The sequence below is a fragment of the Cydia amplana genome, chromosome 18, assembly GCF_948474715.1.
Source record: "Cydia amplana chromosome 18, ilCydAmpl1.1, whole genome shotgun sequence".
In the NCBI taxonomy this organism is placed as follows: Eukaryota; Metazoa; Arthropoda; class Insecta; order Lepidoptera; family Tortricidae; genus Cydia; species Cydia amplana.
Window position 1 is genome coordinate 10,349,115 of NC_086086.1, and position 16,588 is coordinate 10,365,702.

The 16,588-nt window shown below is 35.7% G+C and overlaps 2 protein-coding genes and 1 long non-coding RNA gene across 3 annotated transcripts in view; all 3 read left to right on the forward strand.

Moving 5' to 3' along the window:
* Nucleotides 1–1,371, forward strand: part of LOC134656601 (protein unc-13 homolog B-like) — a 326,977-nt gene extending 325,606 nt beyond the window's left edge. The window contains exons 39-40 of the mRNA XM_063512157.1: nt 276–495; nt 1,232–1,371. Coding sequence (XP_063368227.1) covers nt 276–495; nt 1,232–1,371 — 360 coding nt within the window. The remainder of the gene's footprint in view (nt 1–275; nt 496–1,231) is intronic.
* Nucleotides 1,372–1,739: 368 nt separating this feature from the next.
* Nucleotides 1,740–4,072, forward strand: LOC134656602 (protein unc-13 homolog B-like). Its single transcript, XM_063512158.1, has 3 exons — nt 1,740–1,921; nt 2,477–2,603; nt 3,026–4,072. Exons 1-3 carry the CDS (start codon nt 1,740–1,742, stop codon nt 3,209–3,211), a joined length of 495 nt encoding a protein of 164 aa, XP_063368228.1. The 3' UTR covers nt 3,212–4,072.
* Nucleotides 4,073–5,065: 993 nt separating this feature from the next.
* On the forward strand, nt 5,066–7,063 carry LOC134656210 (uncharacterized). The gene is made up of 2 exons (XR_010097497.1): nt 5,066–5,493; nt 5,686–7,063. It is a non-coding gene; the product is annotated as an uncharacterized LOC134656210 (long non-coding RNA).
* Nucleotides 7,064–16,588: the final 9,525 nt, after the last annotated feature.

The following is a 16,588-nucleotide window of genomic DNA, read 5'->3' on the forward strand; positions in this document are numbered from 1 at the left end:
ATATGCAAAAGCTGTATAGCATATTTTAGTTCATCTGTGAAAACAGCAATACGATTCCATCGGTGTTACATATCTAATATACTTGGTAGATAAGGTATAAGACAACAGGTTATCAAATATTGGACATTAGCATGTCGAGCAATGAGATGTTTAACTTTAGTTTTGTTTGTGTATGCTCTTCAGATGGAATTATGAACACCATTACATACCATTATTTTGCATGGACTGTATAGTAAACTGGTAGGTAATATAATAATATTAACAATATTTCACAGCATTTGTCAGCCGAGAAGAGTCTGACTCCAAAGCAGTGCGCGGTGCTAGACGCCGCTCTGGACACCATAAAGCAATACTTCCACGCCGGCGGGAACGGGTTGAAGAAGACGTTCTTGGAAAAGAGCCCAGAGCTTCAGTCGCTGCGATACGCCCTAAGTCTGTACACGCAGACGACGGACACATTGATCAGAACGTTTGTCACAAGTCAGCAAAATCAAGGTTAGTTTGAGTTCTTTGACCCATATGGGTTGCGAACTCACAGGTTTTTAGGGTTCCCTAGGGTACCCAAAGGGTAAAAAACGGGACCCTATTACTAAGACTTCGCTGTCCGTCCGTCCGTCTGTTACCAGGCTGTATCTCATGAACCGCGATAGCTAGACAGTTGAAATTTTCACAAATGATGTATCTCTGTTGCCGCTATAACAACAAATACTAAAAATAAAATAAAATAAATATTTAAGGGGGGCTCCCATACAACAAACACGATTTTTTTGCTCTATTTTTTGTTGATGGTGCGGAGCCCTTCGTGCGCATGTCCGACTCGTACTTGGCTGGTTTTTTGTTAAATGTGTTTGTGAGGTTTTTGTCTTGCTCTTGATAGTTATGCAGTTCGCAAACTTTAAACTGGGGGTGAAATTACTTATGTTGTAACGTCTATGGCAGATAATTGCAATTTCTGTAGAAGGTACATTAAACTATAAATGTGTTCTACGCCGGTTGAACAAACCAATACAGGACTAGCGTGCACGTCAAGGAAAACCAGAAGCTGCATAAATAAATGTAGAACAATAAATTAGACGATAAGAGAGCGAGACGGCACAGGTGCGTCACCAGCACATCAGTCACAACATATTCCCCTATCGAGTTGAATGAGCGAAGAATACTTACCATTTTTTTGTTTAATTGTTAATTCATGATACGTGTGATCTTTATTTTTTTTTGTATAAAATTTCAGATGCAGCAGTGGCTGAAGAAGGAAGCGTCGGAGAAGTTTCGGTGCAGGTTGATATATTCACGCATCCAGGAACTGGGGAGCAGAAAATCACTGTGAAAGGCAAGAATTACCATAAACTATCTAGTAAATCCAGTTTATAAGTAGTTTTTGATTTAAAAAATCCGTATCCAACAGCAGGACTGAGATTGCCAATTCGAGTAACATGCGCCAAAATGCCACTCACACGCTAATATCGAGCGAGCCAAAGTCATAAAAATTACATTGATAGCGTACGTCTTAACACCTAGGTATAAATTTTCTTAGCGCTGTGGGCATGACAGCTTTAGGTATTCTTGGCTTCCGAATGGTTAAATGGCTCCGTGAACGCTCGAAAATACATCAGAATCGTGCACCTAACTTGAGCAACTTTGATGTTTTCAATCTGATGAGCTAAAACCCTATGCGCATGCTCAAAACTCATCTCGCGGCATGTCTAGGCTGTTTTGCTCGTTTTTAATTCGTAGTAATAATGTATTTTTTGTATCCAGTGGTAGCAGCAAACGACCTGAAGTGGGTGATCCAAAGCGGCATGTTCCGTCCGTTCATCGAAGTGAACCTCATCGGGCCGCATCTCGCCGACAAGAAGCGGAAGTTCGCCACCAAGTCCAAGAGCAACAACTGGAGTCCGAAGTTCAACGAAACCTTCCATTTGTAAGTTATACGTTTATGCCTTTTTTTTTTTCACTTTCACTGACAAATACCTACTAGAAAGTTTTTACTGCGTTCAAATCGGTTTATCACTTGAGGATCCACGATACCACATTCACGTACATACAAACGTTATTTTTATAGGGAACGTACCTACATGAACTATAGGAACTAGCACAGGAGCCCCCCTGTTTATTGACGCGAACTGTAAATGTCAAGTTTAAGCTTACAATGTAGCCCACAAGATGGCAGAACCTATAATGCACAAGAAGACGGACCTAAACAGCATGTTTTGGCGTGATGTGTCAATGTACAGTTTATGTTTCCGATTGAGACCACAAGATGGCAGACCCTCCAATGCGCACGGCCCCTAAAACACCCCTCTTTTAATACTAAGTGGTATTTAAATGTGCTAAAAATAGTGTAAGATTTTTTGTCAGTTAAGGTGTAATTAGATACCTTGCCGTCGAAATGAAATCTTACCGTGGTTGAAACTCAACCTATTAATTAAGGTTCATAGTTCAAGTCATGGCAATAACGAATGTGTCGTATTTTCAGCATGATAAGCGCCAACGAGCAACTGGCGCTGTTCGAACTCCACATCTGCGTGCGCGACTACTGTTTCGCTCGCGAGGATCGGTTGGTCGGCGTTGCCGTAATGCGGCTTGCCGACAACATCGACCAGGTAACACCGCATGACTGGATTTAGTAGACATTGGACTAAAGTAACGAAATTACTGATGGTTTGGTGCAATCAGCTCTTAAAGCTTTCCTCCTGTATAACTGACGAATACTTTGAAATGATATCATTGGCCCACTCATAAATATTGTAATACTTAGTCGATATTAAACTGGCAATAACTGTGCAAATATCTTAAAATTAAACTTAAACTAATAACTAACTGTGTGTTTAAAAGATATATGAATTAAAAATGTGACATATCTAGTTATACCTTATATATATATTTATGCCTGACATGTAAAATTCTGTTACTTTTACCAATAAAATACTGATTCTGACTAAGATAATCGAGTTGACAATATCGATGAATAAAGGCATGGGAGGTGATACAAATAAAATTACATGATTCGATTTATACATTTCAGAACTCATGTGCTGCTTGGCTCCCACTCGGCACGCGTGTGAAAATGGACGAGACGGGCTGGACGATCCTCAGGATCCTCTCGCAGCGGCACAGCGACGAGGTCGCCAAGGAGTTCGTCAAGCTCAAGTCGGAGATGCGGTCGGAGGCTCCGGCCGGCGGCGGGCCCCCGGGCCAGGGGCCCTCGTGAAACCCGTAAGGGCCACTCGCGAGCCACAGTTCTTCTAGCGGCGTCCGAACGGACGCCACCGAGAATCGCCGATCTCACCGATCGCAGTGATACTCGCTCCACGGTCCTCAAACGTGTCTAAACACTCCGATGTGTTGCTACCGCTCGAGTTGTGAGACATGGGGTCACGGAGATTCCGCCGGAGAAGCAGACATGACGCTAGGCGCTGCGGCGGTTTCCGGTCAGTGCTCCTTTTGTTTAGTACGGCCTCGTGGCGTATTTTGTAAATATTATAACAGTATTAAGTTACGCGACAAGTAGAAATATTTTGCACAAATTCCTAAAAGTTAGCGAAAAAGACTGACCGTAGGCGGCCGCGGTCGCCGCGACGTCCACGCGCTCTAGGTATTCAGCAAATAAATCTACACTTTGCACTTTCTTAGACACACACTACTTATTTTATCGTGTCGTTATATTACTTTAAATATTCCATACAGACGGATTTGATAGGTTAAAGTTACTTACCTACTACTATATACTTGACTTTAATTCTTATTTTATCTTTGCACATTTTGCTGGGTGACTAAAGTGGTGGACGATTCACAATTTATGTAATAAATATGGACCAAACTGTCACAAATACGGATACATTTATCCTAATCCATTAACGTTAAATCAACATTATTTATCTAATTAATCATCTACTCGTTATACGTGTACAGTAAAATAATATATGGCCTTATGTAAATTATTTCCTCGTTTGTTTGAGAATACTTTGCTTGTGTCAAGTTAAAAGGTACAAAGTGTCAACGATGTACCTACTGGGTGTCGAGAAAACGTGAAATATGCGTGTTTCCTGTATAATAATATCATGATAATCTGAATGGGTATAGGAGATGAGTGATTTAAAAATGGTATGAGTATGGTTAAGGTTCATTGTTTCTACCAAAGTATTGTAATGTTTTATAAATATTCTGTTCGCGTCCCGTTATGAGTGATCTTTGTTGTCTTTCGTGGTCCATGTCGTTGCATATACTAATATATGTAAATACCAACTTAAATATAACATACTATCACATATTTGCTCTTACTTTTAATATGCTTGGCGTGTCTAATGTGTAATTTGAAATCTCCTATAAAATTATGTATAAATTATTAAAAATTGTGATATTGTTATAAAATTATACATCTCATGGATATTTTATGTGAACCTGTTTTAGCTGATAAATCCAGTATTGAAATGTTGGTTGTTAACGTTACATTTATTTTATATTCCTTGTTTATTGATGGGGCACTGATAAGGAAACCATTACTTTCTACTTAACTTTTTCTAATTATGGGTTACTCATTTTTGACAAATATCGACATTCCATTTTAAATTTACTCAAAAGTCACTAGCATTTAAAACGATCAGTGCTCAAAAAATAATTTGTTAAGGCTATAATTATTATGGCAAATATCACTAACGAATGGTTGATTTAACAAAATAATACTATAATTATGACAATTAAATATTTATCACAGTCCAATCAAAACACGGCGTTTGAACATCACGTAAATAATAATTAGTGTGTGTATATTTTCAATACCACTAAGACTTCTATTTCATAAATTTAAATCAAATGAATTTCTTAAATGATTATATTTAATACAAATACCAAATTCATACATTTACGATTATGACAAGTGTTCTCTTAATCCTTTTCTAAGTATCAAAATTATTTTTTGAAAATTACTAAATTCATGGTCCGCATGTAACATTACACTTACTTTACTATTACTCTAACTACTTACATTGAACTTGAACTTGTTACTCCTCTATCAGTTGTATCTCTTATGGAACTTATTATTTTGTTTAGAAAAAAAAACAATGTTTCCTAGTTGTACGTACTTTACGGGCTTCCTTTCTATACAGATTTGCTATAGAACTTTAGACTTTGACGTTAGTTACTTACCGTTCAATTTACAAAACATGTTTAAAAACTCTCCAAGTCACAAAATGGTAAATTTATGTAGATTAAAGCAAAAAAAAGTCAAATACGTTTTAGTAACCGATGTAAAATTTGTTCGGACAGCATTATTTATCACCTCTTTAACTTTAATAGTGGTTTCTCCCTTCCTCTCTTGCAGAATTGCGAAGGCAGTAATATAAAACTAAATTGATAAGTGTTAAAAAATATAATTATATAAAATTCAAAATCAGACTGAGTGAGCTTAAACGGGATTCATATAAACATGTTTTGGATTTTGGATATCAATGTTTTGTATACGACATGTTATCGGGTGTGTCTTAGTGTACCTAAGTGTAAGGCCTGAGTGGACGCTCAAGTTGGGCGTGCAGCGGGGCGGGGCGTGCGGCGTGCATGTTAAACAAATGCAAACGTATAGTAGCGGCCTTAGTACACGCTGCTCAAATTACTTGTGAGCCCGTCGCCCCGCTGCACGCCCCGCCGAACGCTCCGCTCCGAGCGTCCACTCAGGCCTTACTCTAACAGTGTTACTCATTAATGTTAGTTGTATATGTTATAATAAATGTGAACTTGTGTGTAGGAGAGATGTAACCGGAGTTTGTAATGGCGATTGTTTAAAAACACAGTGTTTTTAAATCTTGGTTTTGAACAAATGATTAAATAATTTCAATTTTGTGGGAAAAAGATACATAGTACACAGTGGTGTACGATAGTGCAATGGATTTGATGTTGCCAAGGAGAGTTGTTTGATGTACTTAATAGAGGAAAGTATATGTGGTCCGTTTATTAAAGTTATTGTGATGTTACCAGTACTTGTAAGAATATGAAGTCTAGGTGGCTTTGAAAATGTATACGATGTGTAGAGAGAGGCACATCACTACCACCATGGAACTTAGATTTTCTAAATATTAGGATTTATCATGGATTACATATCTATAGATAGAAAATGTGGTTTGTCTAGTCCAAATCTCAATAAATAATAATATATATTTACTCGTCTTAAAATATAATAATAAAGTTTTGTTAATGAATTTGTATTTCCGAGTCGACTGAGTCTGTGTTTCTATTTGTATAGTGCTATAGCGAAATATTGTCAAATTGAAAATTAATCTTTCTGTTTCTAGAGTTCGAGCAATCTATTCAAGGTAATAATGTTCTTAAATACATAAGTCAGTGTCAAAATTAAACGTTTAAAATAAATAGTAAAATTTCTTGTCCGTCGCAAATGTTGTTAAATACCGAATAGTAAAGTTAGATAAATTTAAAGTTTCTAAACATTTCAAACAGTCACGTTAATACGTTGAATAGATGTTGCAATTTTTGAAAAATCATGACAAATGGATCGCTTGCCATTTAACGCCAGGTTCATTATCTTGTCTCGTTTCCGAATATTCCCATTGTTAAGCCCATATGTCATTCATTTGTAAATAATCGACTCTACTCTCGTCCCTCCGGGGCTACAATACAGAGCGTGTGATAATACATCATTTACAAAGTAACAGTATTAATTATGTATCATTTACCGTGTACCAATAATCATTCTATATTAGTTACATCGCAACATAACGGCTTTCGGATTGGCGGTTCGAGGTAGAATAAAAGAAAAGCGCACAGTGTCCATTAACCTCATCAAATTAAAATTGTAATTGACACGTAACCTTTACCATTTGACAATACTTGGTAAATATTATTTTTAAGTGTAAAATGTGATCGTCACATGCATTGGCATCATTGTAAGTCTGTTACGCTCCAATTTTAGTATTAAAATCACTAAACATTGCATATATCTTTGTATAAATGCATATATGTAAATGTTACATGTTTAAAACACATTATTGAATTTAGAATTTTTATGAAAAAATAAATAAATATCCGTATTTCAAATATATCTTGTTTCGTTTCATTTGAGTTATTTTTTACTAAAACCTACCTTATCAAAGGCATCTTTTATCAATTCAATTAATTTTTCACATGCATTAATTATCTAGGTAAGGAAGACGTCCGAGTGGCCGTCACTGTCCCGGAGTGTAAGGCCTGAGGGGACGCTCGAGTTGGGCGTGCAGCGGGGCGGGGCGCGCGGCGTGCATGTTAAACAAATACAAACGTATAGGAGCGGCCTTAGTGCACGCTGCTCAAATCACTTGTTAGCCCGACGCCACGCTGCACGCCCCGCCGAACGCTCCGCTTCGAGCGTCCACTCAGGCCTTACACTTACACTTACCCAATATAATGTCATCTTTAACCCTTAAATGCATAGTGATGCATTTATACACACAACATAAACATCAAATGTTATGCATTATTAAACAAATTCTATTTGTTATTGTATATTATTTCAATAGTAAAACTAATAAATTTTCCGAATCATTACATAAATTTACGCAGTATTTTAATTTATAAAAATTACATTTGTTTATAGACGGAATGTCGGAAAACTTGGAAAAACCTGGAAGTTGATGATTTTTAGTATGTCATTTTGGGCAGATTTTTCGGGGTTTGTAATTATTTTATATTTAAAAACTTTATCATAGGTATATCACAAATAGTGTACTGTTCTAATGGTAGTAAAAAAATTCATATATCTATTACTGAAAATTACATATTTACATAAATATGATTTAGCCAATTCAACTTCTAACACTGATTTCGCAGTGAAAATCGAAGTTATATTTTTTTTAACTATTTTTCCTAGAATCGGCAAACAATTATGTGATACATATATTAATTTCGGGTAAAAAGAAAAAGTCATGCATTTAAGGGTTAAACTCACGTTATTAGAAAGGTGTAGAGGTGACTACAAGATGTCATCAATTATGGCGCAATAGCACTGGGAAGTTTACCTTATATCGTGCTTATATCTATCTATTCAGCTCGCATCCACATTTTTGTAAAAGCGCATCTTCTATCGTGGACCAGTTGTTCGGCCGGTGATTATACCTACAATACGAACTAGCTAGGTGCTTGTTGGAGAACGGTACATTATTTACTCGTCGTTCGGCTGACAACATTTTGATGATGATGACTGATAGTCTACTTCGTAAACGGTGTAGAATTTTATCATCATATTGTCGTTTTCCGTTTTTTTTTTTCAATATTGAGACTATTTGCGGTGTTTGCGTTTGCGCTCCTCAGTCTAATAAAACATGGTCTTCTCTTCCCAGAGTGACACAAGCCTACGTCACAATAACATTGCCACTTTATATAGCGCTATTGCATATTATTATATAGCGCTGTCCATGATGACATAGGCTTGTGTCAGTCACGAGGTCGGAAGAGAGTACCAGGCGGAGTATATTATTATACCATGGCGCCCCTTTTGCGGAATTCAGTAACCAAACAATTAATTGCATGCCCCTAAATTTATGATACCATGCAGCGCCATCTAGCTCAGCCTATCAGAAACTTTTCCACTATAGATGTCGCTAATCCATCCCGAGTTCCCTTCAAACGCGAGTCGACCACAAGAAAACACACTGCAAAAGTTGTTGTTACCGGCGCGCGCCAGTAGGTGGTACTGTCATAGCATTACGGCCCGATTCGAACAATGCTTACCTATAAGAAGTTACAGCGATACGATACCGGTCTATCAGTGTCAAAAGTGACATTTCTTCAGCCAAAATACGTCACTTTTGAGACTGTCCGATCGGTATCGTACCGCTGCGACTTCTTATAAGCATTGTTCAAATCGGGCCGAAAGACGTATCAGTTTTTTGTTTCCTCCTCCTCTTCCTCCTCGTATTCGGGTGAAAGGCACCAAGCATTATTAAATTTCATCCCTTTGTTAACAATCTTCTGTACTAATAGCTCCAGTTTAGCCTATTGTGACGGAAGGGTAACTAAGGAACCCTACACTGAGCATGGCCCGGCATGCTCTTGGCCGGTTCTTTTGTATTAGTTATTAGCGTTGTTTATTTTTTTAGGAATTAACTACTACTAGTTAAATCATCATCTTCCTCGCGTTGTCCCGGCATTTTTGCCACGGCTCTTCGGAGCCTAGGGGTCCGCTTGGCAACTAATCCCAGGAATTGGCAAAGGCACTTTTACGAAAGCGACGGCCATCTGACCTTCCAACCCAGAGGGTAAACTGGGCCTTATTGGGATTAGTCTGCTACTAGTTAAATACTTGAACTTATTTAATATTTACTGCGATTTCAAAACAAATCAGCCTACGATTTCAAAACAAAGTGCCTAGGTATCAAATAAAATAACGAAACTTCGTAATATAAGTACATTTCCAAGAAGGTAAGATCAGACTCGATTCCATAAAAAGCCTTTATTCGCTAGAAAAAAAACATATTTGGAAAAAACAATTCCATCATAATTATCTTAATTGGGACTCAGGAGCATTAAACAAAAAAAAAAATAACGAGTGTAATAAAATAAAAATAAAATATTTTTTAAGGCTTTATTTTCATTAATCAATACCTACCTAATTTGCTTACCTTTATAGTTAGGTAGCCTTAGGTACAGGTATAGGTACCTTATAACTTATAACTCAGGCAAAGTGTTGACAATGTTGTGATGATGAGACATAAGCCCCAACTGCGTTTTCGTTTAGTCCGATCCTATATCAAGTAGGTATTTATATTTTATCCATTTCCAAATTATGTTAAAATTGTAATAAAAAAATAACAAAAAATAAACGTAACCGATTCGTTCATTCAAGACTCTTTGACAAAGACGCAAACTCCTTTTGCGCCTCAATACTTCGTAACCCCAAATATATTGTTATGTGGAGTTGCGTCCAGTTGTATACAGCATGCTTCCTGTAACAGGAGCAATAAATTAAACTAAAGGTTGTACTCCTCAAACTGACCAACAATTTGTTCAGCAACTTTTAAAAATTATGAATCCTTTAGACTTCCTCTTTCCATACAAAATAAATATTGCCTTCAATGTACGCTGACATCAGTGTGTTTGACGTTGCTTGTCACGCTTTAAACATAACAAAATTTGCACTACATTGCGTCTTAGAATAAACTTAAAAGTGTAATAAAAATCAAAACATGAGTTATTTTCAAAAGTTGCTGAACAAATGTTGGTCAGTTTGAGGAGTATAGCCTACAGTTTAATTTATTGCTCCTGTTACAGGAAGCACCCTGTATACTACAATAGTATCATCATAATTATTGTTAGTAACTTAATTAAAGTACTTACCTAAGTTAGTTTTAAGTAACTCTGACAGTAAATGTTGTTAGTAACAATGGTTTAACATAATGTCTAAATCTACCTGTCACAGAAATGCTAGACTACCATACCTTGATAGAAAGAAAAATATATTTTTCTCAAAAATGGACGGCAAAGTCGACGTTGCCGGTTAAAAAATAGGTCGCGAAGTGTGTAGTTTATGGTCATTCTAAAAATTAAAAAGTTAAAAACATTGCAGTCTCGATTTCAGGACTGCAATGTTGCATACAAATTCCATTATTAAACGAGTTCCAAACTTTTTAAAACTTTAAATGGCCATATCAAATGAAGGCCTAGGTCCATTAAACAGCCAAACAGATGATCAGCACTTATTATTATTATAATGTTGGTACCGCGACTATTTAGGTGTCTCAAATACGTTGGCGTATTTTCAGCAGAAAAATACACTTCTATGTTTTTAAAGACGGCAAGCAAATCTTTTTAATGGTTTTACTTTTCTCTGTGAAAATTAGAACGTTGCTTCTGTAATATTTCTATTTCTTGCACCATTTTTGAGAAAAGCACTATATATGACTCGGCTGGAAGGCTACTTGCTGGCTTCGGATTCAATTAAACGGACTTCCAAGGTCGTTTGTTTAAAACGAATCCTCAGCCTGCAAGTAGCTACTTCCGAACCTCGACCATAATGTACTATTTGTCTCAAAACAAAATCTTCGTAACATTCTCGACGCTCCTTTACCTACTTTACATGTACCTTATTATTTACATACAAGGAACCAACATATTTTCGTCATGTCCATCGGTCCTTCAGCCCACCTTTTAGTGGCATATCTCGAAGACCCTTAAAATTCTGTTGTTTGCCATGGGTGTCGATTATTTTTAATTTACGAAAACAATGTACGTAGTGAAAATAAATGCTACACCCACCTGCCAAACCATCGATTTACGGCTGCACAATTGCAGACACATTATGAATTGATTAATAAAGTGGCTATACAATTTTTTTTCTGTACCTACAAGAATAGCTTCCAAAATTATATTACGAGCCTTTTGAAATATTTTTTACTACGTATTTAAGGATCTTTTTACTGTTTACGGACCCATGTCTAGTAGTAAGTTTAAAAGAAATGTCGGCATCATTTTACATTACCTATTACACTTTCTTTTTAAGGCCGTGCATCGAAAAATAACAGGATCTTAGAAAGGTGGCAGTGGCTAGCCCCGGAAACAAACAGTAGTGATTTTCGGATATATGTTTCTTGACTATATGATAAGACATTTCGTAGTAGTCGAAACACGAATGCTTAAAATTTTCTCGATAGAAAATAAATCCAAACTTACGTGTTCATTTTTCGGTTTTAGCTTCGTGCAACTAGAAAACACATCCATATCCAGCACAATCCACCTTACAGCAAAGGTTTTCATCTCGTCTTAACTTTCAAAGAACTAAATATTAACTTATTATCCTTTACCGATGGATTTATTATCGATTTTTGATTTTATGAATTCAACAGCAAACGCCCATTTTACGCAGTTCGGTTTCTCTTTCTGTCATGCGTCAAAGTCATAAATGCATCCTTTATGCCAGTAATGTTAGATGGCCGTCGTGCCTCAAAGAGGTAAGACCTATGTCACTTCGCGCAGCGCTCCGAATTACGTAAAATTTTAATAACCAATAAACGTTGAGTCGTAACTCCATTGAGTAGTAACGGAATCGGAGGTAAACCTATGATGGTGCCTTCTTACAGGCCTATACGTTACGCATGTGTGCGTTTTTGCTTAGCTACGTCATGCTACGTCGAAATCTATACTCTTTGTCAGTTACAACGGGTTAGGAAATTTCGACAGATATTGAAATGTATCGGTAGCTGTTTGGTATTTAGCCATCAGAATCTAACCGTAACTTTTTGCTTTATTTTTGTTTGAAAATAAAATATCTATAAGAATATATTTTTTGCTTTTTTTCTATTGTAATGATAAAAATAAATCTAGTATGTTTCATGCTCAAATAATTTAAAATAATTGAATAAATATTAAAAACTAATTGATATTATTTGTTTTAATTATTATATTATTAAGTTTGTTTGAATAAAATATTTTATTTCAATAATACGAAAAGTTATTATATTTAAGTACCACTAAAAAAGGTCTCTACTTACAAAAACTCACTTGCACGGGCCGGGGTTCGAACCCGTGACCTCCGGTTTGAAAGTCGCACGCCACTACAATTTCACATAAGTAATTTACAATGACATGATACCGTGGAAAAAGTGAATATTACAATGTTACTATCATTTTATAGTTTATTTTGGCTTGACAAGGAGCAATGAGAAAAACGTGCAGAGCGAGAGGATTAAATCTCTCTGTCCTTTTCTTAAAGTAGCCAATCCTAATTATGACATCTGTTTTGATATTAATTCTTTGAACATAATTTGTCGATGTTCTTTTTTATATCATCGAGAAAGATTTTTATTAAAAAAATGTGTTGAATTTATATGTTTTATTTATGTTTTTATGGCATAAATTTCATTACTTTTGACAAATTTTGATTGTGATGACAAACGATTTGATGTGATGTGTGAAACGAACCATGTGATCAACGATTTATCTAATAAAACTTCATTTAGTCGAAAAAAATAGTTGTCTACTACCGGGTGGAAAAAAATTATGGGCCCTGGAGGGAAAGTGCCTTAAAACCTTAAGTTTGCTCATTTTACTTAAATGAAACATTATTGTATTTTAAAGAAACAACTGCATTCAAAGATTTTTGAAGTGAAAACTTCTTTAGCGGCGCTAGGCACTTTGAGGTGGGGAAAAAATGATAAACTCGAGACAGCGTAAGGCGATCATGTGACCGTAAGGTTTAGATGGCATTTAAATCAATAAAGAAAAACTCAATGACATTACATGAAAAAGGTTATAATCTTGTACGGGCTGAAATACGAGGATCTCACAGTATTATAACTTTATATCACTCAAATATAATTCAATAAAGCTACATCTTGATGAAATCGCTAATAAAAGTGAACTCTAGTACTGGTGAATAAAACTCAAAATATCATGACCAAATATATTTAGACGCGAGGTCTGCAAGGTAACTTTACAATTTCTATTCGAATTTTAAACCTGACCTGACCAGCAATTTCGGAACCAAAAGTTTTCAATAGAAAGGAGGATGGGTCAATTATACATAGTGCTGCAGACATTTTGGACTAGTCATTGAGTTTTCACTTCTGTCGGCACTCCCGGAATGCAACACGTTGTTTTTTTTTAAATTCGCTTAGTCGCGCCCGGGAATCGAACCTACTTTTTCCACACTGTATAAAAGAACACAAATGCTTTTCTTCTGGTAACTTAAATGTTCTATCTATCTTGGTGATATGTCAGTGCAATCAAATAATCTGAAAAAATAATAATATCCCAATTTATGAATTCCGTTCCTTCAGAAAAATGCGAAATGTACGTACAATTTTTAGGGATATCGTACTTTTCCCAGAGACAAATTTAGTTGGCTAAGACACATTTTCACTGATTTGGGGTCTGTACTAAAAATCTAACATAATATGATAAGGACTTAATCGTTTTAAGCTCAAGAGTGAGTTTTCCTAAAGCTTTTTCTAAAAATTATGTCTTTATTAACGTTAGGAGTGCACTGCAGCATGTCAAATGTATGCCAAAATGTCAAGGGAGAGAACAATAAATTAAGTTTAAATTCCACTTCCACTCATCAGCAAAGTGATATAAGTATATCAGCAGTTTAAAGTTATTTTAGATTACAAAATTAGCGCATCAAAAAAATCAAAGTGCATAGAAAAAAAGTCTCCTGAGTCATAATAAAATTGATGTCTCTTGGGTCACCAGAAAAGTCACCAGGGAGAACGATGACCCAAATGACATTTAAAAGAAAATGTAAATTTTGTGTACTACCTACGAACATTTTTCAAAAAACTATGTTTTTATAACATATTAGACCCAGGATAGATCTAATACCTCTTTTCGTACCCCGGATAAAATGGTCGGCGACTAAAAAAGTAACTGAAACGTTACGTTATTAGGTTCACGATGCCGCGTTGTACCCTTGCCTTCGTTGCGATATGTTTGGTAAGTCAGGAGACTTAAAAAATGAGCCATGATTTTGGGATATATTAACAAATATTTTTTTGAATATATATTAATTTTAGCGGACTTTAATAATTTACCAGTTAAATTAGATGTAAATACCTTTTTAGTTAATCGTTAATATGATATATTAGTAGCAGTAAAACACTTTATTGTACAAAAAGACATATAAAACATGAAAAAACACACATCCTTCGTATATGGTAGAATATATTTTTCACACTTATAAGTAAAAACCAAAACAGATACGCGATTGGGATACGCTCTTTTTGTATGGGATAAAAAAAAAATTCTCCTGGGTCACCAAGAAAAATCGACATATTAAAATAATTCAGTTCGTTTTTAAGTTCTAGTCAGATTGACTTTTTGGTTATTTGAGATAAATTACAATAACGCTTAGATTTGAAAAACATGATTTTCTATTTTGTTGCGATCGACCCGGGTAATAAAAATACGGCGAATTTGAACTTTTGTTTGTTGTCGTTGTAAAATGTATTAAAAAATAATGTAGGCACCCCTGACAATTGAAATTCAAAATTATCCAGAAAAAGCGGCCAAGTGCGAGTCGGACTCGCCCATGAAGGGTTCCGTATTTAGGGGATTTATGACGTATTAAAAAAAAATTACTTACTAGATCTTGTTCAAACCAATTTTCGGTGGAAGTTTGCATGGTAATGTACATCATATATTTTTTTTAGTTTTATCATTCTCTTATTTTAGAAGTTACAGGGGGGGGGGGGACACACATTTTACCACTTTGGAAGTGTCTCTCGCGCAAACTATTCAGTTTAGAAAAAAATGATGTTAGAAACCTCAATATCATTTTTGAAGACCTATCCATAGATACCCCACACGTATGGGTTTGATGAAAAAAAATTTTTTGAGTTTCAGTTGTTCTAAGTATGGGAAACCCCCAAAAAAAAATTTTTTTTTCTATTTTTGTGTGAAAATATAATGCGGTTCACAGAATACATCTACTTACCAAGTTTCAACAGTATAGTTCTTATAGTTTCGGAAAAAAGTGACTGTGACATACGGACGGACAGACGGACAGACAGACAGACAGACATGACGAATCTATAATATGGGTTCCGTTTTTTGCCATTTGGCTACGGAACCCTAAAAATTAGTGTTTCAAAAAGGCACCCTGTATTCCTTACATACCTAAATAATCTCTTATTCAATAAAACATATAATTACTAAACACTGTGATTTATTTCAAATAAATGCAAATCGATCGGATAAAAGATATTAATACCTACCTATACAACAATGAATACGAGTACAGTCAGCTGCAATAATATGTTACACACCGAAGGCCGTTTTGCGGTAGATCATGTTAGATCTTATTTGTAGAGCCATAAGAGCTTGTCACATATTTTTGCGGCCGTCGAAGAGTAACATATTATTGCAGGTGACTGTACCTATGAAAAATTCGAGGGTTAAAAAGCATTTCAACCAAAGCATTTATAATAATAACGACCATGGACGCCTGCAACCCCAGGGTTATTGTAACCCCATAACAATAAGGTTGAAATTTGCATTTAGTGACCGCAAAGTCAGGTGAGCGTAATCAAGTAAATCTGTTTTCATCATATTTTATCAAAAATAATCTCTTTTCTGTTCTTGTGCTATTTTCTTATTATCAATACTCTTAACTTATTATGCTATATACGCTGCTGCTTCTATGATGTTAACATCTTCCAAAACAACAATAAATATGCAGGTTTATGAATTAATTATTTTATTGTTTGCTATTATGAACAAGTAACAACGCCATCTGTTTCAATTTTTTCCGAATTTAAGTTTCTGGCCGACCGCAGCGACCACGTATAATGGTAGTTAACTTCTGTAACGTTAGATGGTGCTAAAAGGGCACACAAACTTCACGTGCGGCGCGAATCGTTTCCATGTGTGCGTGTTAGCGGGGAGGGAAGAACTAGCGGGCGTGGTTTACGAAGCGCCAGACGCGGCTGCAGTAGGCCCTTAATCAATTTATATTATGTTTTTAGGAAACAAATAGTACTTTATCTATTTAGTTATTTCTACGAATACCAAGTTGCCATAGTTATAATTTGGCATACTTCGATAGATTTTACGGATAAATTTACTAAGTTATAAGTATAAACCTGTTTTTACTGTTTGGTAAAGTTAGGAGTTT